At 45.4% G+C, this 23,140-nt stretch overlaps 1 protein-coding gene across 2 annotated transcripts in view; it reads left to right on the forward strand.

Moving 5' to 3' along the window:
• Window positions 1-21,261, forward strand: part of flnba (filamin B a) — a 114,482-nt gene extending 93,221 nt beyond the window's left edge. For both annotated transcript variants that reach the window (XM_078247630.1, XM_078247631.1), the window contains 11 exons: window positions 356-559; window positions 3,707-3,859; window positions 4,044-4,166; window positions 7,573-7,839; window positions 8,988-9,125; window positions 9,221-9,336; window positions 13,087-13,219; window positions 13,310-13,486; window positions 14,925-15,143; window positions 15,993-16,202; window positions 19,547-21,261. In XM_078247630.1, the coding sequence (XP_078103756.1) occupies window positions 356-559; window positions 3,707-3,859; window positions 4,044-4,166; window positions 7,573-7,839; window positions 8,988-9,125; window positions 9,221-9,336; window positions 13,087-13,219; window positions 13,310-13,486; window positions 14,925-15,143; window positions 15,993-16,202; window positions 19,547-19,734 (1,928 nt within the window). In that variant the 3' untranslated portion in view covers window positions 19,735-21,261. The remainder of the gene's footprint in view (window positions 1-355; window positions 560-3,706; window positions 3,860-4,043; window positions 4,167-7,572; window positions 7,840-8,987; window positions 9,126-9,220; window positions 9,337-13,086; window positions 13,220-13,309; window positions 13,487-14,924; window positions 15,144-15,992; window positions 16,203-19,546) is intronic.
• Window positions 21,262-23,140: the final 1,879 nt, after the last annotated feature.

Here is a 23,140-nt window from a genome sequence, read left to right on the forward strand (position 1 = left end):
CACACACACAGTAACAATTTGTGTTCATTTGAGTCTGTTTTCTTCGTCTCCATATTTCTCACTCGCTGCTCCTCCTTCCTTCCTACTCCTCGTACTCTTCCCCGTTCCTTCTCAATATTCTTGATATTTGTTTCCTCTCTCTCCCTCCATCTTCCTCACCTCCTCTTTCCTCCTCATCTCCCTCTCCTGTCTTCCTCCCCCTTCTGTTTCTCTTCCCCAATCTCTACCTCTTTCACCTTTTCATTCCCTCCAAATAGGGCAGGGCGATATGGAGAAAATCAAATATCACGATATTTTTGACTCTATCGATACCGCAGCGATATTGTAGCGTTGACTATTGGTGCTTTCCTCCCAGGTATCTCCTTCATTCCCCGGGAGGTGGGTGAACACAGGGTCAGCATCCTGAAGAACGGCCGCCACGTTGCCAACAGTCCCATCACCATCATGGTGGTCCAGTCGGAGATCGGCGACGCCAGCCAGGTCAAAGTTCATGGTGACGGCCTCGTCCAGGGAACCACCTTCAACAACTCCAGCTTTGTGGTCGACACGCGGGAAGCCGGTCAGTATGACCCTTTCTGGGGGACACACAACAGAAGATTGTAAAAAATGTCACAGCAATCCATCAATATTATGATCCAAACACACGTCAGCTTGCAGTGACATCTATACAGTACATTCATTTGTTTCTCAAAGGATGAATCCCTCAGACATTTGTGGTTAAGACTGAAATGTCTCGACAATTGTTGGACGGATTGTCACGAAATCTGGCATTGAGGTCCCATTAATTGTAATAACGTTGATGATCTGCTGACTTTTCATCCAGCAATATTTTTGACCCAATTCCTGCTAAAATAATGACATTCCCGTCAGCCTCAGCTGTACTTTGTGTTCAGTGTTATTTACCAAATGTTATCGTGCTAACACGCTAAACTGATGAGATATTGAACATGATAAACATTATAATTGCTTAACATTAGCATGTTAGCTTCTAGTTTGAAGCACTGTTGTGGCTATGTACAACCTCACAGAGCTGCTAGCATGGCCGTAGACTTGTTTGATATAAACTTAAAGGGATATTTCACCGTTGGAAAGATGAATATGTCTTTAAATTGGGTCACTTATGTAGTAGAAATGTGAAATTTGGTGGCTTCTAGGCCGAGAAAAGGCAGAAAATGTGTTTTTGGCTCGTGTGGATGAAAGACTCCAAATCCCAGAATGCACTTGCTTAGCTGCTTTACGAGTCCACTCCCAAGCCACACCTACCGTAGACAGACAGACAGACAGACAACTCACCTGTGTTTTATTGTTATTTCAACCATATATATAAAGTTCAGCTAACGCATACTAGCATTAGCGCTTGGTGGGCTGTAAACACCGCGTATAAACACAGTCGTAGGTTAGCGTGGGATGTAGAATGGTCTCATCAACAGTCACAAACTCCACCAGCAGTTAGCAGTTAGTTGGATACAAGCAGTCCATTTCTGCACCAGTCAGTCCGTGTTAACACAGCCCTCCTCCACTAGTCTTACCCAGCGACAGAGCAGCAGGCCTGGTAGCTGGGTAGTCCGCTACGCTGTCGTTCAGCCATGTTTCCACAACAACAAAAACACAGCAGTCTCTGAACTCACGCTGGGAGTTTGGTTGAAGTTGGACGTAGTCCAGTTTGTTGTCTAATGAGCGGACACTTGCAGGCAGGATGGATGGAACAGGTGGCCGGCTAGCGTTAGCTTTCCACCTAGCTAGCTCATACTCCTGCCCCTGTCCCGCTTTTCACCGCTTTGGATGCCCCCTTACCAGCTAATGGCATCGGGCGACACCGCAGACTGAGGTGCTGGTCTCCGTAGCAGGCTGAGGTGCTGGTGCTGGTCTCCGTAGCGGGCTGAGGTGCTGGTGCTGGTCTCCGTAGCAGGCTGAGGTGCTGGTCTCAGTAGCGGGCTGAGGTGCTGGTCTCAGTAGCTGGCTGAGGTGCTGGTCTCAGTAGCTGGCTGAGGTGCTGGTCTCAGTAGCGGGCTGAGGTGCTGGTGCTGGTCTCCGTAGCGGGCTGAGGTGCTGGTGCTGGTCTCAGTAGCGGGCTGAGGTGCTGGTGCTGGTCTCCGTAGCGGGCTGAGGTGCTGGTCTCCGTAGCAGGCTGAGGTGCTGGTGCTGGTCTCCGTAGCGGGCTGAGGTGCTGGTCTCCGTAGCGGGCTGAGGCGCTGGTCTCCGTAGCGGGCTGAGGTGCTGGTGCTGGTCTCCGTAGCGGGCTGAGGTGCTGGTCTCCGTAGCGGGCTGAGGTGCTGGTCTCCGTAGCGGGCTGAGGTGCTGGTCTCAGTAGCTGGCTGAGGTGCTGGTCTCAGTAGCGGGCTGAGGTGCTGGTCTCAGTAGCGGGCTGAGGTGCTGGTGCTGGTCTCCGTAGCGGGCTGAGGTGCTGGTCTCCGTAGCGGGCTGAGGCGCTGGTCTCCGTAGCGGGCTGAGGCGCTGGTCTCCGTAGCGGGCTGAGGTGCTGGTCTCCGTAGCAGGCTGAGGCGCTGGTCTCCGTAGCGGGCTGAGGCGCTGGTCTCCGTAGCGGGCTGAGGTGCTGGTCTCCGTAGCAGGCGAGGCTGGCGTAGTGTGTGGACTGTTCCGTCTGTAATAAAGTGTCCTGCAGATTCTCCGATCTCTAGTAGTTTGAATGCACATAATTGTTGCAAAACCTTTCTGCTGAAAAGACGGAGCCTGTTTAGCGAAGCTTCAAGATGGCTGACCCTCGGCTTGCTTCGGGTAAAGACCGTCCCGCCCCCTATGGGCGGGCACTAGCTGGCTGTAGTCCAGACTCTGGGCAAAAGTGCCTCTGATGACGCTAAATGACGATTTTTGCGTCATCAGAGGCTTTTTTCCAGACCCATAATACAGAGAAGTCTGGTCTCAGGGGGACATGAGGGAGGGAAGCACGCTCATTCAGAAATACTACCGGGTTTCTACTGATACACAGCTCAATGCTAGTCGGTGAAGTCTCCCTTTAAAGAAAGGTTCTTGTCTTTTATTAGTAATATTATTGGATTCATCACACTATTGTATTACCGTAAGCTTAGGAAACACGGAAACATCACTGAAAAGTCAGACAACTGCCTGTTTCTACTGTTAGCCAGCCAGTGTTAGTCTTATGTCTGTGTGTGTGTGTGTGTGTGTGTGTGTGTGTGTGTGTCTGTGCCTGTGTGTGTGTCTGCCTGTGTGGGCCGGTGTGTGTGTGTGTGGGCCGGTGTGTGTGCGTGTGTGTGCGTGTGTGTCTGTGCCTGTGTGTGTGCCTGCCCGTGTGTGTCTGTGCCTGTGTGTGTGTGTGTCTGTGCCTGTGTGTGTGCCTGCCTGTGTGTGTGTGTGTGTGTGTGTGTGTGTGCCTGTGTGTGTGCCTGTGTGTGTGCCTGTGTGTGTGTCTGTGCCTGTGTGTGTGCCTGTGTGTGTGTGTGTGTCTGTGCCTGCCTGTGTGTGTGTGTGCCTGTGTCTGTGCCTGCCTGTGTGTGTGCCTGTGCCTGTGTGTGTGTGCCTGTGCCTGTGTGCGTGTGTGTGTCTGTGCCTGTGTGTGTGTGTGTCTGTGTCTGTGTGTGTGCCTGCCTGTGTGTGTGTGTGTGTGTGTGTGTGTGTGTGTGTGTCTGTGCCTGTGTGTGTGTGTGTGTGTGTGTGTGTGTGTGTGTGTGTGTGTGCCTGTGCCTGTCTGTCTGTGTGCCTGTGTCTGTCTGTGTGTGCTTGTGTCCAGGTTATGGCGGCCTGGCTCTGTCCATCGAAGGTCCCAGTAAGGTGGACATCCAGACAGAGGACATGGAGGACGGGACGTGTGCCGTTACCTACTGTCCTACTGAACCAGGAAACTACATCGTCTCAATCCGCTTCGCAGAAGAACACGTACCAGGTAAAATCAGACGGGAGTTCAGTAGAGGAGAAGACGTATTGTATCCAGCAACTAAAAATAAAACCAAACCAATACATTTCTAATTAAACGTAACGGGATATGCCTTGTGTGTGTGTGTGTGTGTGTGTGTGTGTGTGTGTGTGTGTGTGTGTGTGTGTGTGTGTGTGTGTGTGTTTATCAACAGGAAGTCCGTTCACAGTGCGGGTGACAGGGGAGGGTCGTATCAGGGAGAGCATCACCCGACGACAGAAGGCAGCGTCCGTTTCCAGCGTGGGCAGCGTGTGTGACCTCAGTCTGAAGATACCAGGTACAGTACACACCAGTGTTGGGCAAGTTACTTTTAAAAAGTAATTAGTTACAGTTACTATATACATATATATTATGAAAGTAACTAGTTACTTCAGAAAGTAACTGTTGGCGTTACTTTCAAGTACATTTTTAAATGCTCAAATGTGACCCCACCTCCACCTACCCCTCTTTAATGGAACTTAACATACATGTGCATGTTCCATTATTTGTGATAAATCAGAATATTATAATGAAATAAACACTTAATACATTATATTATTAACAGAAACCATGTACACCAATCTAAACTGTTAATGTTGCTGTGGGACAAAGTGAGACTAGCCTCCAATCAGATGCCATGTATGCAGATATTATGTTTATACAGGGGATCGATACAAATTTTGTTTCACTATCTTTGTGGGGACCCGTCATTGACATAACACATTCCCTAGCCCCTTACCCTAACCTTAACCATCACTACTAAATGCCTAACCTTAACCCTTACCCTCACCCTAACCAGAACCTCATTCTAACCCTAATCCTAAAACCAAGTCTTAACCCCCTTAACAGACCTTTAACCTTGTGGGGTCCAGCATTTTGGCCCCCACAAGGCTTTGCAGACCCAACAAGTATACTGCATTCCCCGGTTTTTGGACCCCACGAATATAGTAAAACAAGCACACACACACACACACACACACACACACACACTCTTCTGTTAACCTACAGAGAACTGCTGCTGTCATCTCTTGTGTATCAGAGAATGAAACGGTGATGCTATAAAGCTATCACACGATGACTCTAGCGTGTGCCCTTATAAAACGAGTCATTGTGGCCGCAGCAGCTCGTGCAGTTAGTGCGAAATGTCACAACCTGGAGGAGACTCGTAGGCTACTATAACAAACCAAATGTGCATGCATGCATTCTCATTCACTTACCAGCACTTCAATTCCAACTTTCTCTTGTGTCCAAGTGGCGCACCGGGCAGGAAGCGAACATGTGTCACGCAGTAACCCTGGTCATCATGTGATATGAAGGTTTAGGTCGTTTTTACACGCACCTCGCTAATCTGAAGGGGCTCATGATGATTGGATGACGGGTGCAGTGGCTTTGGTGTCACCCATCACCTGTAAACGTGTGGAAGAGTAATGGCAGTGAGTGTTTGGTGGTTTCATGAGTCAATGACAGTCCCCATCAGGTAAAAGTGAGCAGGTCCTGAACTCGCCTTGGTCTGTGGTCGTCAGGGGCGGTTCTAGGATCAGACCTTTATGGGGGCTCAGCCCCTAATGAGAATATGACACAGATTCAGCGCTAAATCAGTCATTTCATTAGCCGATGATCTCTGAGCTAGCTACTGAACGTCAGCTAATGTTTTTAACTAAACCTGACACTTTATAAGTCACAGTAATAACAACCTTTTGAGATGCTTACGTTTCATTCTGGGTTCTAATCTGCACCATGAAATGACCAACGTCTTCTCCGGGGACTACCAACGTTATACTTCACAACCGTCTCCTGCTCTCCCTCTGACAGATCAGATAGAGACTCAGCCAAAGGCGGGAGTCTGACACCATACCCTCCTCTGATTGGCCAACACTGTGTTTCTGTTAACCCTTTCATTGGCTGGGTTACAGGTGCATAGCATCGGCGACAGCCACACAGGATATTAAACCTGTTTCAAGCCCTTTCAACTTGTAATTGTTTGGTGGTCGTTACCGTAGAGAGGACATTCAGACTGAAAACGTCCTGCGTCATCAGAGCTGCTGCTCCTTTTCTGAAACTGTTTCCTGTCTGAAGATCTGACATTTCTCTGGTTCCTGTCTCGTTTCTCACTGCTGTACTGACTGTAGTCTGTGTCAGCTTTGTCTTTTTGTCCTTTCTTAATCTCATCTTTTCCTGTCTTTCTTTCGTTCCCTCTTCTTCCATCCTTCCCTTTGTCTCACCCTGCATCCTTCTCCTGAATCTTTATTTCTGCCTTTTCTTTCTTTTGTCTATTTTCTTGTTTTTCGTTTCTTTTTTCCTAATCCACTCTCTCTTCTTCCCTCTTCTCCATCATGTCCATCACCTTTTCCTCCTCAGCTTCTCCTTATTTTCTCCTTCTCTGCCTTCTGTCCCTTTCTTCAATCATCCCTCTCTTCTTTCTCCTCCTCTCCTGGTGTCCTCCTCCCCTTGCCATCCTCTTCTTCCTTCTCTCTTCCCCCTTTCCATCCTCTTCTTCCTCCAGTGAGCTGGTTCCTTCTGGCGTTGTCTCGACAGCTCCTCCCTCACACTTCCCGCTCCTACTGCTCCCTCTGGTGGTCTGGAAGATCCAGCGGTTACAGGACTCATTCCTCTGCCGTTGCCCAGGATCAGAGCCTCTCGCCTGGGCACGTGCGCCTCATCTCTGGCCTCTCCGGTCTGGTTCTGGCGGGGAGGAAAAGGGCAGCGAGAGGTGTTTGGGTTGTTGATGCCCACTACTCAGTGGGCGGTGCCAGGGTGGAGGGTGCGTTGTAGGAAAAAAAAAAGAATTGCTGGGTTGGCAGCACAAGGTTTGCAACATAACATGCTTCATTAAAGTGGCCATATTCTGCTCATTTTCAGGTTCATAATTGTATTTTGAGGTTGTATGAGAATAGGTTTACATGGTTTAAATTTCAGAAAACACCATATTTTTGTTGTACTGCTCATTGCTGCAGCTCCTCTTTTCACCCTGTGTTCAGGTCTCTTTTTTAGCTACAGAGTGAGACCTCTCACTGCTGGAACATCTTTGTTGGGAGTCGCACATGCTCAGTAGCTAGGTAAGGACTACATGCTCAGTAGCTAGGTAAGGACTACACGCTCAGTAGCTAGGTAAGGACTACACGCTCAGTAGCTAGGTAAGGACTACACGCTCAGTAGCTAGGTAAGGACTACATGCTCAGTAGCTAGGTAAGGACTACATGCTCAGTAGCTAGGTAAGGACTACGTGCTCAGTAGCTAGGTAAGGACTACACGCTCAGTAGCTAGGTAAGGACTACATGCTCAGTAGCTAGGTAAGGACTACATGCTCGGTAGCTAGGTAAGGACTACGTGCTCAGTAGCTAGGTAAGGACTACACGCTCAGTAGCTAGGTAAGGACTACACGCTCAGTAGCTAGGTAAGGACTACATGAGCTAGCTAGCGGTTTCTCCATGAGATTTTTTTCATAATATGGGCGCTTCAAGTTGCGGCTGATTCTTAGGCTGAATCCCATTTCTCTATCTAACCCCTACCCCTTAGGCCTTGGCCCTCGAAAAACGAGGGGTAAGGGTTAGGGGTGAAAACATACCCCTATGAAATGGGACGCCACTTGGTTGCATCATCATACACACTAATTATTTTCCTCGTCATCGCCTTTTCTCTCTTCACTATCACCCCAAGAGTATTTTAGCTTAAAAAAACAGTAATCAAACTCTGTGTCTTTGCAGCGATCGACATGCAGGACGTCACCGCTGAGGTCACTTCCCCCTCTGGAGCCCGTCAGCCTGCCGAGCTGGTCGCCGCAGGTAACGACACATACTGTGTGCGCTTCGTGCCCACAGAGATGGGTGTGCACAGCGTGAGCGTGAGGTACAGGGGCATGCACGTGCCGGGCAGCCCCTTCCAGTTCACTGTGGGGCCGCTCGGAGAGGGCGGGGCCGCCAAGGTGAGAGCAGGAGGTCCGGGACTGGAGGGAGCACTGGCAGGAGAACCAGGTACACACACACACACACACACACACACACGCACACACACGCGCACACACAGACAGACACGTACACACAGACACGTACACACAGACACGTACGCACAGACACAGACACGCACACACACAGACACGTACGCACAGACACAGACACGCACACACACAGACACGTACACACAGACACGTACACATGCACGTGCATGCACGCACACACACACATACACGCATGCACGCACGTGCAAGCACACATACACACAGACACGCACGCACACACACGCACGCACGCATACACACACTCGCATATGCATGCACGCACACACGCACACACACACACACATACACACACGCACACAGACACGCACACACAGACACGCACACACACACGGAGAGAGAGATTTATTGATCCCAAAAAAATGGGAAATTCCAGTGTTGCAGCAGCAAAATATCATACACACAGCACACATACAGAATATACATGAAATATAGGATACAATATATATGAAAAAAAGAACTGCACTTCCAAAAAGTGACTAAAAACACACAAAATACACATCAGGAGCTGCTGCAACAGGCTACTGCACGACAGCGCCATCTTGCTTGTTGTATCACTTCATGTAGGATCACAACCAAATATAGTGATATCAGCCTGGACTAATCTGGAAGAAAGGTCTTTGTATTGTTGATTTTCAGTTCATTCTCTCTCTCTGTCCCTCTCTGTCTCTCTGTCCCTCTCTCTCACTCTCTCGCTCTCTGTCTCTCTGTCTCTCTCTCTCTCTCTCTCTGTCTCTCTCTCTGTGTCTCTCTCTCTCTCTCTCTGTGTCTCTCTCTCTGTCTCTCTCTCTCTGTCTCTCTGTCTCTCTCTCTGTGTCTCTCTCTCTGTCTCTCTGTCTCTCTCTCTCTCTCTCGCTCTCTCTCTCTTGCTGTCTCTCTCTCTCTGTCTCTCTGTGTCTCTCTCTCTGTGTCTCTCTCTCTGTCTCTCTCTCTCTGTCTCTCTCTCTCTGTCTCTCTCTCTGTGTCTCTCTCTTGCTGTCTCTCTCTCTCTCTCTCTCTCTCTCTCTCTCTCTCTGTCTCTCTCTTGCTGTCTCGGTCTCTCTCCCTCGCTCTCTCTCTCTCGCTCTGTCTCTCTGTGTCTCTCTCTCTGTGTCTCTCTCCCACCAGCTGAGTTCAGTATCTGGACGAGGGAGGCGGGGGCTGGCGGTCTGTCCATTGCCGTGGAGGGACCCAGCAGGGCAGAGATCTCATTCGACGACCGCAAAGACGGATCCTGTGGCGTCTCTTACATCGCTCAGGACCCCGGTACAGAAAAACACACACTCTAGTTTAGCATGATGATCGTTCATCGATGCGTCTCTTTGACCCTCTGAGTTACATTCTCGCCCCCTCCTCTCCAGGTGATTATGAGATTTCGGTGAAGTTCAACGACCAGCACATACCTGACAGCCCCTACCTTGTTCCTGTTGTCGCTCCAGCGAACGACGCTCGCCGCCTCACTGTTACCGGCCTTCAGGTGAGGCATGAGGAGACACCTCCACACCCAGCCTGCCCTGCCTTGTTAAAGGGCTCCGGGGTGGGGCACAGTTGCATGAAAATGTGATAAGCAAAGACAGATTTTGTTGGGATCAAATGTATGGCGGCAACAAGCTAACAGCAACATACTGTACTGAAATTCCCTTTCAAGACCAAACTCGCTGCTTTTAGCCCCCAAATCCTACTAGTGATGTTTTAAAACTCAACACAGTTTGAAGCCATCTGTGAGCTGGCAGGAAGTGTATTTTCAAGAGTTGTAATGTGAATTAATGATAGTCTAAACATGTTTTCAGAGCTTTTTCCACTACAACAAAAAGAAAGTACTATTGGAGTCAACACTTTTTAGATGAGTTTCTCATTTAAAGGTCCTATGCTGCTTTTTGGATGCTTTTATATAGGCTTCAGTGGTCCCCTAATACTGTATCTGAAGTCTCTTTTATATAGACCTTAGTGGTCCCCTAATACTGTATCTGAAGTCTCTTTATATAGGCCTTAGTGGTCCCCTAATACTGTATCTGAAGTCTCTTTTATATAGGCCTTAGTGGTCCCCTAATACTGTATCTGAAGTCTCTTTTATATAGACCTCAGTGGTCCCCTAATACTGTATCTGAAGTCTCTTTTATAGAGCCAGTCCCACAATGAGCTTTCCTTAGGATGTGCCATTTCTGTGTCTGTAGCTTTAAATGCTATTGAGGAGGAGAGAGGAGGGGCAAGGTGGAGGGGGGGGGTGGGGGGTGGTGTGGCCTTGACCAACTGCCATGCCATTGGGACCTGTAAACACTTTACGCCACCCTTAAATAGCCCATATCAGTCGAAACCTTGCATTTGTGCAGATAGTCAGGTTAAAGTATTTTAATTTCTTTATGCAACTGGCCTCATGGACGTGACCACAGCCAGGCAAATACACGGTTTTAAAATTATATATTTAAAAAAAAGATATCTTCCCTCTCTGGACCGTTTTGCCTGGCTCTGGTCATCCCTCTTCTGTCTGGTGTGGAACTGCTGGTGTTTCTCTTGTGTTTCATTTAAAGGCTTTTAACAGCACCATCACCATCAGCATCATCAGCTCCCTGGTTGCAGCAGATGGAGGCGGGCCACAGCAGACGTCATGCTGTACTTGTAGAGACTGTTTGTTTGTTTCTTGTCCATAGCCGAACACAAACCCCTTTTCTGTTCAGTCTGCAACACTCTCATGTGTTAGCTAAATCTCGGTCTTATAGTACAGTCAACAGAGTGAGTACTGCTGTCTTGGTGCTTTATGAGAATAATGCACCAGTGTTGGAAGATATAATTGGGATCAAACTGCCTCTCCCTTAATCCCTTTACCCCAGTGTCATGAGTTTGCCCAGTGTGGGATATATAAAGTCTATCTTATCTTAAAGCTCCATTGTGTAAGAACTTCTCCCATCTAGTGGTGGAATTGTATATGACAACCAACTGAATACTACTTTCTAGCCCTTCCTCCTACGGTGGCCGAACCCGAAATGATCTCTTAGTATCCCCATCGTTTACACGCAGCTGTTCTAGCCACTCCAATATTAACTTTGGTCTTGTTGCGTTGTCGTTTTAATTCTCTTTTTCGCTTCCCTGGCATTTATCACGGTGCCAATAGGTGTAAGAGGGCGAAATGTGGAGGTATGTCCCTCTTTGGTTAATGTATTATAAAGATGGAGGTATGTCTCTCTTTGGTTAATGTATTATAAAGATGGAGGTATGTCTCTCTTTGGTTAATGTATTATAAAGATGGAGGTATGTCCCTCTTTGGTTAATGTATTATAAAGGTGGAGGTATGTCCCTCTTTGGTTAATGTATCATAAAGATGGAGGTATGTCTCTCTTTGGTTAATGTATTATAAAGATGGAGGTATGTCTCTCTTTGGTTAATGTATTATAAAGATGGAGTATGTCCCTCTTTGGTTAATGTATTATAAAGATGGAGGTATATCCTCTGGCTAATGTATCTTTAAAGATGGAGGTATGTCTCTCTTTGGTTAATGTATCATAAAGATGGAGGTATGTCCCTCTTTGGTTAATGTATCATAAAGATGGAGGTATGTCTCTCTTTGGTTAATGTATCTTAAAGATGGAGGTATGTCCCTCTGTAATGATGTATTCTAATGTATTATAAAGATGGAGGTATGTCTCTCTTTGGTTAATGTATTATAAAGATGGAGGTATGTCTCTCTTTGGTTAATGTATTATAAAGATGGAGGTATGTCCCTCTTTGGTTAATGTATTATAAAGATGGAGGTATGTCCCTCTTTGGTTAATGTATTATAAAGATGGAGGTATGTCTCTCTTTGGTTAATGTATTATAAAGATGAGTATGTCCCTCTTTGGTTAATGTATCATAAAGATGGAGGTATGTCCCTCTTTGGTTAATGTATCATAAAGATGGAGGTATGTCCCTCTTTGGTTAATGTATTTTAAAGATGGAGCGAGTCCCTCGTATGTATTCTGAATATCAGATTTTACATACGAGAATACTTTGATTAGTTGGTGGAAGTAATTACACATGAATGAGTACATATTTGTGAAAGAACAAAGGTTGTTTTGTTAAGAATCAACTAAAAACATTACACAATGGAGGTTTAATATTTGGCCATTGTGGGTAAAGTTTGTTGAGATTTTTCGTTTAATGTAGCCCATTCATTTAGATCGGTAAACGGTAAGTCACACTAGAACTCCTTTAGTAGGTATCCTATATCACTTTTTAATAAACACCCTGCAGCCAATCAGAATTGAGTATTCACCCAGACCATGATTTACAACATTTTAAAGACACTGTAAGACGGTAGTGCATTGTCAAAGTGTTTAAAGGTCCTATGACATGCTGCTTTTTGGATGCTTTTATATAGACCTTAGTGGTCCCCTAACACTGTATCTGAAGTCTCTTTTATATAGACCTTAGTGGTCCCCTAATACTGTATCTGAAGTCTCTTTATATAGACCTTAGTGGTCCCCTAATACTGTATCTGAAGTCTCTTTATATAGACCTTAGTGGTCCCCTAATACTGTATCTGAAGTCTCTTTATATAGACCTTAGTGGTCCCCTAATACTGTATCTGAAGTCTCTTTCCCTAAATTCAGCCTTGGTGCAGAATTACAGCCACTAGAGCCAGTCCCACAATGAGCTTTCCTTAGGATGTGCCATTTCTGTGTCTGTAGCTTTAAATGCTATTGAGGAGGAGAGAGGGGGGGGGGGCCTTGACCAACTGCCATGCTTCGCTCGTTTGCAAGCCATGATGTCTCTCTCTTTCTCATGGGTGGTCAAAGCAGAGAAAGGGGAGGTAACCTTTCCCCTTATGACGTCATAAAGGGAAGAGTCCAGATCGGCCCATCTGAGCTTTCATTTTCTCAAAGGCAGAGCAGGATACCCAGGGCTCGGTTTACACCTATCACCATTTCTGGCCACTGGGGGACCATAGGCAGGCTGGGGGAACTCATATTAATGTTAAAAAACCTCATAAAATGAAATTTTCATGTCATGGGACCTCTAACTCTGCTTATTAACACGTTGGCCATCTGCCTCTGTCTGCTGGAGCTGCACCAACAGGAGCTCAGGTAAGATACATGGAGAAACTTGTAGAAATAGAGAAAGCAGTAGTTTGGTTGTAGCCCATTTGTATGTGTGTGTGTGTCAGTGTGTTTTGAAGTGTTACCTTATTGTCTTTCCTGTTGTTAAACTGTCTATCCCCGTACTCTGATGTGCGTGTGTCTGGCCACGGTAGGAGTCTGGTCTGAAGGTGAATCACCCAGCATCCTTTGCGGTCCGTCTGAACGGAGCACAGGGCAAGATGGAGGCCAAAGTCCACAGCCCCTCTGGAGCTCTGGAGGAGTGTGTTGTCACCGAGCTGGAAAAAGGTCTGTGTGTTTTTCAAGGCGACTTAAAGAGGTCTAAAGAAGCCAGATGTTGGGACTTCTGGTAACCAAATCCTCTGTCCTGTCCTCCAGACAAGTACGCTATCCGGTTCATCCCCAGGGAAAATGGTGTCCACACCATCGACGTCAAGTTCAACGGCTCCCACATCCCCGGAAGTCCTTTCCAGGTCCGAGTCGGTGAACCAGGACAGACTGGAGAGCCCGGGCTGGTCTCGGCATACGGAGCCGGACTGGAGAGAGGCACGACAGGTGGGTTACCTGTCTGTAATAATAAACACAGACTGTAAAAATAATGGATGGAGCTTCCGGGACTGAAAAGTAAATCAATGTGGAAGTGCCTCAAAGCTGCATTCTATCTAATTTCCAGCAGGGGGCGACTCCACTGGTTGCAAAAAGAAGTCAGATTCTATAGAAGTCTGAGAAAATGACCCTACTTCTCACTTGTTTGTTTACCTCAGTAAACATTTTCATAACGAGTTGATGGTCTCAATCGCTAGTTTCAAGTCTTCTTCAATACAGGATGGTGTTCATTTAGTAAATGATGGTTCCATTTATTTTAAAATAAACGATAAAGCAGAGGATGCTTTAGGGCCGTGGCTACACGTCAACCTGTCCATCAGGACGGAGGCTTAGCGATGCTAACCATGGCACTGTGTACATTCAAATAGACCTGAACTTGTTTTTGGGTGTCCATGTTTTCATCTTAAACGTTGACCCTGTCACTGTGTGTTTTCACTTTATATATCTTATATCTTTAATATCTTGTTCTGCCAACCAAGCTAGCTAGCACTAGCATTAGATGGTAACTTAAGGGAAAGTTTGCCAATTTTCTGTACTGCCGTTAGAGGTGTGTGTGTGTGTGTGTGTGTGTGTGTGTGTGTGTGTGTGTGTGTGTGTGTGTGTCCGAGATAAACCCCAGACTGAAAGCCTAGTTCATTCATCCGTTCACCAGAAATGGGATTTTAACCCCCACGTTAATCATGTTATAACGTCGGCCCTGGAGGTAACGAGTCTCCTCTGATGTTCTGACCACGGTGGAAACGAAGCGATCAGGAGAGGTTAACACGTTGAACATTTTAAATTAAACAGATTATTAACGTGAGCTTGTTGCTCCGTGTGAGCTGATGACCTCATCTGTTGACATTTCTGAATGCCTTCCTCCAGCTGCTTAATGAAAGCTTTCCACTCAAACAAACGTACATGTGTCATTAGTCTGAGGACAACATGAGATGTTAACTGTGTTGAGCTCGGACACAAATATCTTAATGCCGCTCGGGCCGGGTTCAGTTACTGCTCTGTCGGACTGCTGTACAAGCGGATGAATGGCAAATCTTCACCAGAGGAGTCGCTTCAGCCAGTTGAAAATCTGCAACTTTCCCTCTTTAGCCTTTAGCGCAGCGCCATTGCAACATAAGTCCAAAATCGTCACATCTGGTTTAAAAAAACAACAAGATGGCTATGGCTAATTTTCCAAACTCAAGGCTTTCAAATGGCAGTCCACAAGTACGTCCACTATTTTTACCATCTATGATAATAAATAACAAAATAAGAATACTTTTATTGAAAAGGCCAAATTATAATTTTTAATTTTAGTGAAACTTTTGTACGTTTAACAAAACGACCACAATATTTTTGACAACCACGGCTATCTGTAATGCAGGGTTGTTGTTTTTATTACATCTTGCAGGTAGCCAGTCAGAGTTTGTCATTAACAACACTAAGGCGGGCCCCGGGGCCTTGGCCGTGACCATCGAGGGCCCGTCCAAGGTAAAGATGGACTGCAAGGAGGTTCCAGAGGGCTACAAGGTGCAGTACACCCCCATGGCGCCTGGAAACTACCTGATCAGCATCAAATATGGAGGACCGAACCACATCAATGGCAGTCCCTTCAAGGCCAAAGTCACAGGTATAGTGGTGAACGTCTCTGCTGAACTATTGTGCCACTTTACCCTGCAAACCTAGCCTGACAAGCCAGCCCCACATCCAGATGTTGGGTCTGGGTCTGACCCACATCCAGATGTTGGGTCTGGGAACTCCCCATTGGCTGGGCTCAATCCGAGGGGCGGGATAAACGGTTGTCTTTCAAATTCCCTCTGCACCAATAAGATAGCTCTCCAACCAATCAGAGCAACGCTAGCTGATAGATTACACTTTAAACACCGAACACATCTTCCTTTTTTAAGAATGACTTCAGGGCCGTTCTTTGTTCTTTCCTCAAAGAAAAGCTAAACTCCAAGTCTTCCAGAGACGCTGTTCACCAGCAGCAGCAGCCATAAGCCCCGCCCACCGACTCTATACATGATGTGATTGGCACGGCCAATTGGTTTTTCCAGCTCGCAAGCCAACGGAGAGTTGCTAGACTGACCCTGGCTAGTATAATACCAAATGGGTGTCAAAATAATGTAAACTCAAAGAGCCACTCTTTGTTTTTAGCTTTCAAAAGCTACTTATTCTGTGACCCATTCGTTGTCCTTGTTTTTCCTCCACCTACCTAAAAAATTCAACAATCAAAGGGCTAGATGCGATAAATCCTGGTAGGTTCATTGTGGCTTGTCAAATGGCATTCTGGGAAATGTAGGAGAGCAGTAGGATTAGATGGGGCAGACTTACATTTTTTGGAAAGTCCTGTTCTTGCATTGCAACTTCTTACTATTGTTTGCTGTCCTGCTCTGCAAACTATTTCTATTTCAAGCTACCACAATGATGTTTAATAACAAATAATCGTGCCTGAATATTATTTTTTTACCCCTCTTAGGTAATCGGCTGGTGAATGTGACCAACGCCAGCGAGACGTCGACCCTGACGGTGGATCCAGTAGTACGGGCGTCCAGCAGCAGCTTCACCCAGAGTGCCATGCCCAGGCTGGGCGACTCTGACGCCAGCAAGGTGTTGAGCAGAGGTCCCGGCCTCAGCAAGGCCTTCATGGGCCAGAGAAGCAACTTCTCCGTAGACTGCAGCAAGGCCGGTAAGTGAGACTCCACCCACAACATGATGTCACTGTTGACCTGAGATGATGTAGTGTACGTGAACAACTCATAACATGTTTTCTGTTCCGTTAGCTACAGTAAACCCTAATAACACGTTACACAGCAGCTAACGTTAGCCTACCGTTAGCTACAGTAAACACTAATAACACGTTACACAGCAGCTAACGTTAGCCTACCGTTAGCTACAGTAGTAACTGGATTAAACACAGCTAAAATATAGTTGTGATTTTTCGAACCAAATAAAAACATTTTTAAGTGAATGATCACAAAATCAATGTTTACTGATGATATATACATTTATATATATGTGAAGCATATATGAAGCATGTCACATCTAATGAGATATGGACTATTGGATAGTATTATTTTGGTTTTGTTATTTAACATTATAACTAGGGCTGTCAATCGATTAAAAAATGTAATCTAATTAATTACATACTCTGTGATTAATTAATCTAAATGAATCGCATACATAATTAACGGTGCCTGAACCGATACTTTTTAAGAAAGTAAAAAAAGAATAAAAAAGTTTAATAATAATGTATAACAATAACTTATTTCACTAGTAAACTGCTGTTGAACGACAAAAACAACCATCAGATGGAAAAGGACATTTAACAATAACTTCAAATGCACCACGAGGCTGTAGTTTACCAGTTTCATTGAACGCACCGTCTGTGTTGTTTCTCCGACGGCAGCTGCAGATTGTTACATCCCGGTGTTGAATCCTCTACAGTAAAACACAGTCACACTTTACACCGTTTAGCGTTAGCTGTCAGCATTTTAACCGTGTTTAATCCAGCTACTAGGTAGCGGTAGGCTAACGTTAGCTGCTGTCGAGTATAGTGTTAACTAGCTAGCGGTAGGCTAACGTTAGCTGCTGTCGAGTATAGTGTTAACTAGCTAGCGGTAGGCTAACGTTAGCTGCTGTCGAGTATAGCGTTAACTAGCTAGCGGTAGGCTAACGTTAGCTGCTGTCGAGTATAGCGTTAACTAGCTAGCGGTAGGCTAACGTTAGCTGCTGTCGAGTATAGCGTTAACTAGCTAGCGGTAGGCTAACGTTAGCTGCTGTCGAGTATAGCGTTAACTAGCTAGCGGTAGGCTAACGTTAGCTGCTGTCGAATATAGTGTTAACTAGCGTCACATGCAGTGGTGTTTGTGTTGCCTGTATCGTCTTCAGAGCATCAGAGAGAAGAGCAGACACATCAGTGGCACCAGATTTCGGTAGCCAGGGTTGGCAGGAAGAACATTTTTACAAGTAAATGTTCCAATTAATGATCCAGGCAGAACATTCTCATCTCCTCCTTCATTTTACAGTCCAATGGTGCTAGAACGGCTCCGGGTCAAACCTCAATGTGGAATGGATTAATCTGCCTTATTTTTTTTATTTTGACAGCCCTAATTATAACAAAATAAGGAATGTAAAACGTTTCTGTTTATTACAGTGTTTCTGTTCCTTAAAATTAAAACAAACACTGTCTATTAGTGGCCACCGGTATGTTGCCTACCTGTAGTTCTCTGCTGAGCCAGCAGGCTGCACTGTTGGCTCCATTTAAGGTTCTGGTCAACAGGATTTTGGTAATCCTGAAATTTGGTATTTGGATCACAGTGATCCAATCCAATGTTCCTTTAAAAAACTGGCATAACAGTAAGATGGATCAGGAGATCCTGGGCCCAGTTTTTCAAAACATTTAGGAAATCCCATGTTTTGCTCTCCAGGATCTCCTGATCCATCTTACTGTTATGCCAGTTTTTTAAAGGAACATTGGATTGGATCACTGTGATCCAAATACCAAATTTCAGGATTACCAAAATCCTGTTGACCAGAACCTTAAATGGAGCCAACAGTGCAGCCTGCTGGCTCAGCAGAGAACTACAGGTAGGCAACATATAGACAGTGTTTGTTTTAATTTTAAGAAACAGAAACACTGTAATAAACAAACATTTTACATTCCTTATTTTGTTATAATGTTAAATAACAAAACCAAAATAATATTATCCAATAGTCCATATCTCATTAGATGTGACATGCTTCATATATGCTTCAAATATATATAAATGTATATATCATCAGTAAACATTGATTTTGAGTCCAGCCTTCTGATTGGATCAGGATAATCCTGTTTTTTTGGATCAAATAGATCCCAAACCAAGTTTTGAAAAACCCAAAAAGGGCAGGTTTGATCCAGATCAAATGTAAAATTGGATTACATGATCTGATTTTAGTTCAGAATCCCTCTTCCAAGATTTGATCCAATCTGTGGTCCGAAATCCCACTGGATTACTTTTGGAAAAACTGGGCCCTGGAGAGCAAAACATGGGATTTCCAAATCCAGATCAATGTGATCCAGATTAAATGTTTTGAAAAACTGGGCCCTAGAAATATAGGGCAGCAACAGGATTGGTCAGGTGATCACACACAACCCGTTCTCATTCTGAACTCGTAAAATAAGGACGTTTGGACAGTGGCTGTCAGCGTCTGATGCGACGAAAAAGGCGTCTTTCAGCGTGTTTGTGTAACGCACCGGGGAGAGCAGCAGTTAGAGAGGATTTAGAGAGGAGTATGTAAGGAGGTTGGGGGGGGGGGGGTGGATGGGTCAAACACAGGACTTTCACCCAGGAGAGCAGGGTTCACGTCCCGCTTGTCACGCTTGCTATAGTCCCATTTTCTTTCCTCCCGTGTGTCACAGAACCGTACGCCAACCCACAATCCTTTCCTTAACATAACTGCGTCAAAAGGGACGTCAATAGTCCCGATCAAGCACGTTTACTTATAGCACTAAAGGGACGGCAATAGTCCCGACCAAGCGCGTTTACTTATAGCGCTAAAGGGACGCCAATAGTCCCGACCAAGCGCGTTTACTTATAGCGCTAAAGGGACTTCAATAGTCCCGACCAAGCTCGTTTACTCATAGCGCTAAAGGGACGACAATAGTCCCGACCAAGCACGTTTACTTATAGCGCTAAAGGGACGGCGATAGTCCCGACCGAGCACGTTTACTTATAGCGCTAAAGGGACGGCAATAGTCCCGACCAAGCTCGTTTACTCATAGCGCTAAAGGGACGGCAATAGTCCCGACCAAGCACGTTTACTTATAGCGCTAAAGGGACGTCAATAGTCCCGACCAAGCACGTTTACTTATAGCTCTAAAGGAGACTTTTAGCGTCAATAAGAACGACAAAGGCACCTGACCAAGCGTCCATATTTTACGAGATGAGTGTGAGAACGTGTTGTCACACAGGATGTAAATGTAGATGCATGAACAAGCAATGCTACACTAAACGTTTAACTACATTGATGTTTGGATACTTTACTTCCCAGGTAAGAACATGCTCCTGGTGGGTGTGCACGGTCCTCAGGTCCCCTGTGAGGAGGTCCTGGTCAAACACTTGGGCAACCTGCAGTACAACGTCAGCTACATGCTAAAGGAGCGGGGCAACTACATTCTGGTTGTCAAGTGGGGCGAGGACCACATCCCAGGCTCACCCTTCAATGTCACCGTCCCGTGAGGCTCCAAGAAACCCGCTGTCACTCCTCCTGCACCATTTTGCATCTGTTGTCTGAGTGGACACATTAGTTGCACTGCAAATAACTGTCCAATCAACAAGTTGCTTGACACAATTGATTTACTTGTTTTTCAATCTGCCAAACTGCCCTCAGAAATTCTTAAGAAGACACTAACATTTTAAGGAAAGAGAAAATGAACACATCCATGAATGGAGACTGCTCTCTGTTAATTGGACACTTTATTGTGCAGTGAATCAGGGAGCCAAAATGGTAAAACCTACTATAATCTGGCCTAAAACTGGAGCTGTAAAGAAAATAGAGGGAGAAATATGATTCAGAATCTCATCTGTTGTTTTTTGCTGCCCTGAAATGATCAGGTGACAAACTTTGCACTTGACGATAGTTTTTCTACTTGATTGATTGGTAAATTAAAGATATCTTGACGTTAGTTGGTAAAAATGTCCCAATACAACAGCTCGGTGTCCCATGCGTCTTTTCAAAATGTTAAAACTAGATTTGTAAAAGGTTGGGACAGAAACAAGCAGAGAGCACTTGGCTTCAGGTTACACAGTGCCAGGAACGACACGTATAACCTGGACTGTGGATTGTGTACCAGGGAGCTAAATGAGCAGCTTCTGAATCATATTGAACCCTAACATTTTCTCTCTGTTTGCCCTTTCTCAACAAAATTCTGAAGTGCTGTGAACGAACCAAATGATTTAACATCTCAATTAAAAGACGAAAACTGGAATACTCCTTTTGGTTAATTGTCCGTATGATGTTTATTTTAAAGTGTGGACGGACTACACAGTTTTTGACAGCAAGCGTCAAAAACTGTATGCGACTACTGATGTTTATTGTTGATTTCTAAGCTCCCAGAATCCCATGAGTACATATTGAAGAGTACATATTGTTGCCATAACAAATCACTGACTGTTAAAGCTGCCTTCACACTGCTGTTTCCTGCAGTGTACATCAGACTACTTAATGATGTGCTAGCGTTTTGAGTTCTTCGCTGTTTTCTGTTGGTCCTTCAGCTGTATTTTTCACACGAACAGATCTGACTTTTGACTTTGTGCCTCAGCTCTGACTTGCTTTACGTCTGCCAGAACGGAGTAGAAATATCAGTCTGGAAGGGACGTTAATAACAGGATTCAGATTTATTATCTATGTTAATCAAGGTCTATCTATCGTCCAATCAATCAATCAGTATTTCTCTGCCAGTGCATGTGTTTGATTGTACTTTCACTGTAAAGTCAATCACTGCATAAAATGCTAAAATATTACATCAAAAATCAGATCTGAGCTGAAAAATGAGGTCAGATGTTTAGTTGTCGGGATGAATCTGTCTTCATGTCTTACCTGGTCGTTGTTGCCTACTCATTGCTACTTTTGATACTTACTGTAATGGATGAGAGGATGTTTGTATGGGGATAGAGAACTCATTTTGTATTAGGGAATGGGTGTTATGTGAAACTTAACCATAAGATGATGTACATTTGATAATTAAAATCAACTGGAATTAAGAAGATTGAGTTCAGTGTTTATTTCTTGGATCTCATTTCTTTCAGTTACTGGGCTGAGATCCTGCTCTACAGATATGGCGTTTCTCCACTACATGGTACTTCAGCTTGACTCTACTCTCCTTTTTTAGGTTTTCCGTTCTGATAAAAAGTCCCTGGTACCTGCCAACAGGGACTTTATGTAGTACTACCTCCGTGGGGGTTCCCAGAGAGCTGAGGCGATACCAAAAGGTGACGTGAAAACCTGCATGTGGGAGCAACTCTTTCGACGCGCTTAAACAAGACTCGATAACTCCTGTTTTCCTTTGTTTCCACGTTTATTTTTCTTTATCACTCAAGCTTTAATGTGATACGTTTTCGTCTTTTCCTCAAAAAAATAACGAACTGTCCTTACCAGATGGTGCACAAGCATTGACAGCTGAGCAAAAAAATAAAAGATATAACAAAAAGAATGTATTTTATACACCAGCTGATGCAATTACTGCCTTAATCAGCTGATTGCCAAAAGACTGACGATATGCAACGCACCAAGATCAACCAACACACCTTATCAGCTCGCAATGAGTCCAGTTTACTGCGAATATCGCTGCATCCGTGCACAAATTATTAAAATAAAAGTTAACATCGAAATCATAATTTTGGCTCCAACGCTGCAGACTCCTGATTGGTCGGAGAGCATCGTCACTAATCGCTGCATCATCATTGCTAGCGACAGACGGGGGTGTCCTGAAGAAACCCGCCCATTTTTAAATAGAGTAGCCAGCTTCTTTAGAAACTAAATGTGTCTTCTGGCAAACAGCCACATGCTGAGAATCAACAACACACCTTCTACGGTCTGTGTTTGTGTCGCGTTAGGTGACAGCAGTTTCCTGCAGCGTCACTATGACGATCAGCCACGCTCGCCTCATGCATGAGGCAGTACCATTGACATATATAAGAATGGACCAACAGATCCCGTGTCTCTGGACGGAGACCAGTGGAGTCTCTTTTCCGGTGATGGCTGAGCGTTACTGAGCAGCCTCCAACTGAGCTTGAAGACGTAGATGTGAGCAACCTGTCTGAAAGTTGGAAGTCTTCTGGTAGCTGTGCCAAGAGAAATCTCAATCATTCCCAATCTAGCAGAGACGGAGAGCGTAGGTATATGTAAGGAGATAACATAGACACAGGCTCATTATTGATCACTAAAATGATAGTTAACATTAGTCATTACACTTAAACAGCTGATGGAAGTCCAAACTGCCTGAGAGCTTCTCCTGTACTATACGGTAACTCCTCTACTATGAGACAGGAAGTCTCGTGGTTATGACCCAATCGTTAGCCTATTGTTATAAAAACGTCTGCTACGGAGAAATAAACAACGGACAAATAGAGTCTTTAAACGCTTCAGATGTAAAGTTATTCTCTGTCAAAGTCAATGGGATGCTAACGGGAGGTGATGGCTTGTTAGCATCAAAATGGCGCCATAGGAGGTATGTGTTGTGAGGAGAAGCTGACCCCCATGATGGGGCACCGCGGTCAAGCCAAGTAGAGTAGAGCTGGTACTAGCGATGGATAGATGGGTAGATGGATGGATGGATAGATGGGTAGATGGATGGATGAATGGATGGGTAGATGGATAGATGGATGGATGGATGGGTAGATGGATGGATGGATGGATGGATGGATGGATGGGCAGATGGATGGATGGGTAGATGGATAGATATATGGATGGATGGATGGATGGATATGCAGGTTTAAAGGTTTAGATTTAAGGCCAGCTAGCTGCTGTCATCAGGTCAGCTGCTAGCTGCTTGCTGCTGTCATCAGGTCAGCTGCTAGCTGCTAGCTGCTGTCATCAGGTCAGCTGCTAGCTGCTAGCTGCTGTCATCAGGTCAGCTGCTAGCTG

This window comes from Sander vitreus, chromosome 4, assembly GCF_031162955.1.
Source record: "Sander vitreus isolate 19-12246 chromosome 4, sanVit1, whole genome shotgun sequence".
Lineage (NCBI taxonomy): Eukaryota > Metazoa > Chordata > Actinopteri > Perciformes > Percidae > Sander > Sander vitreus.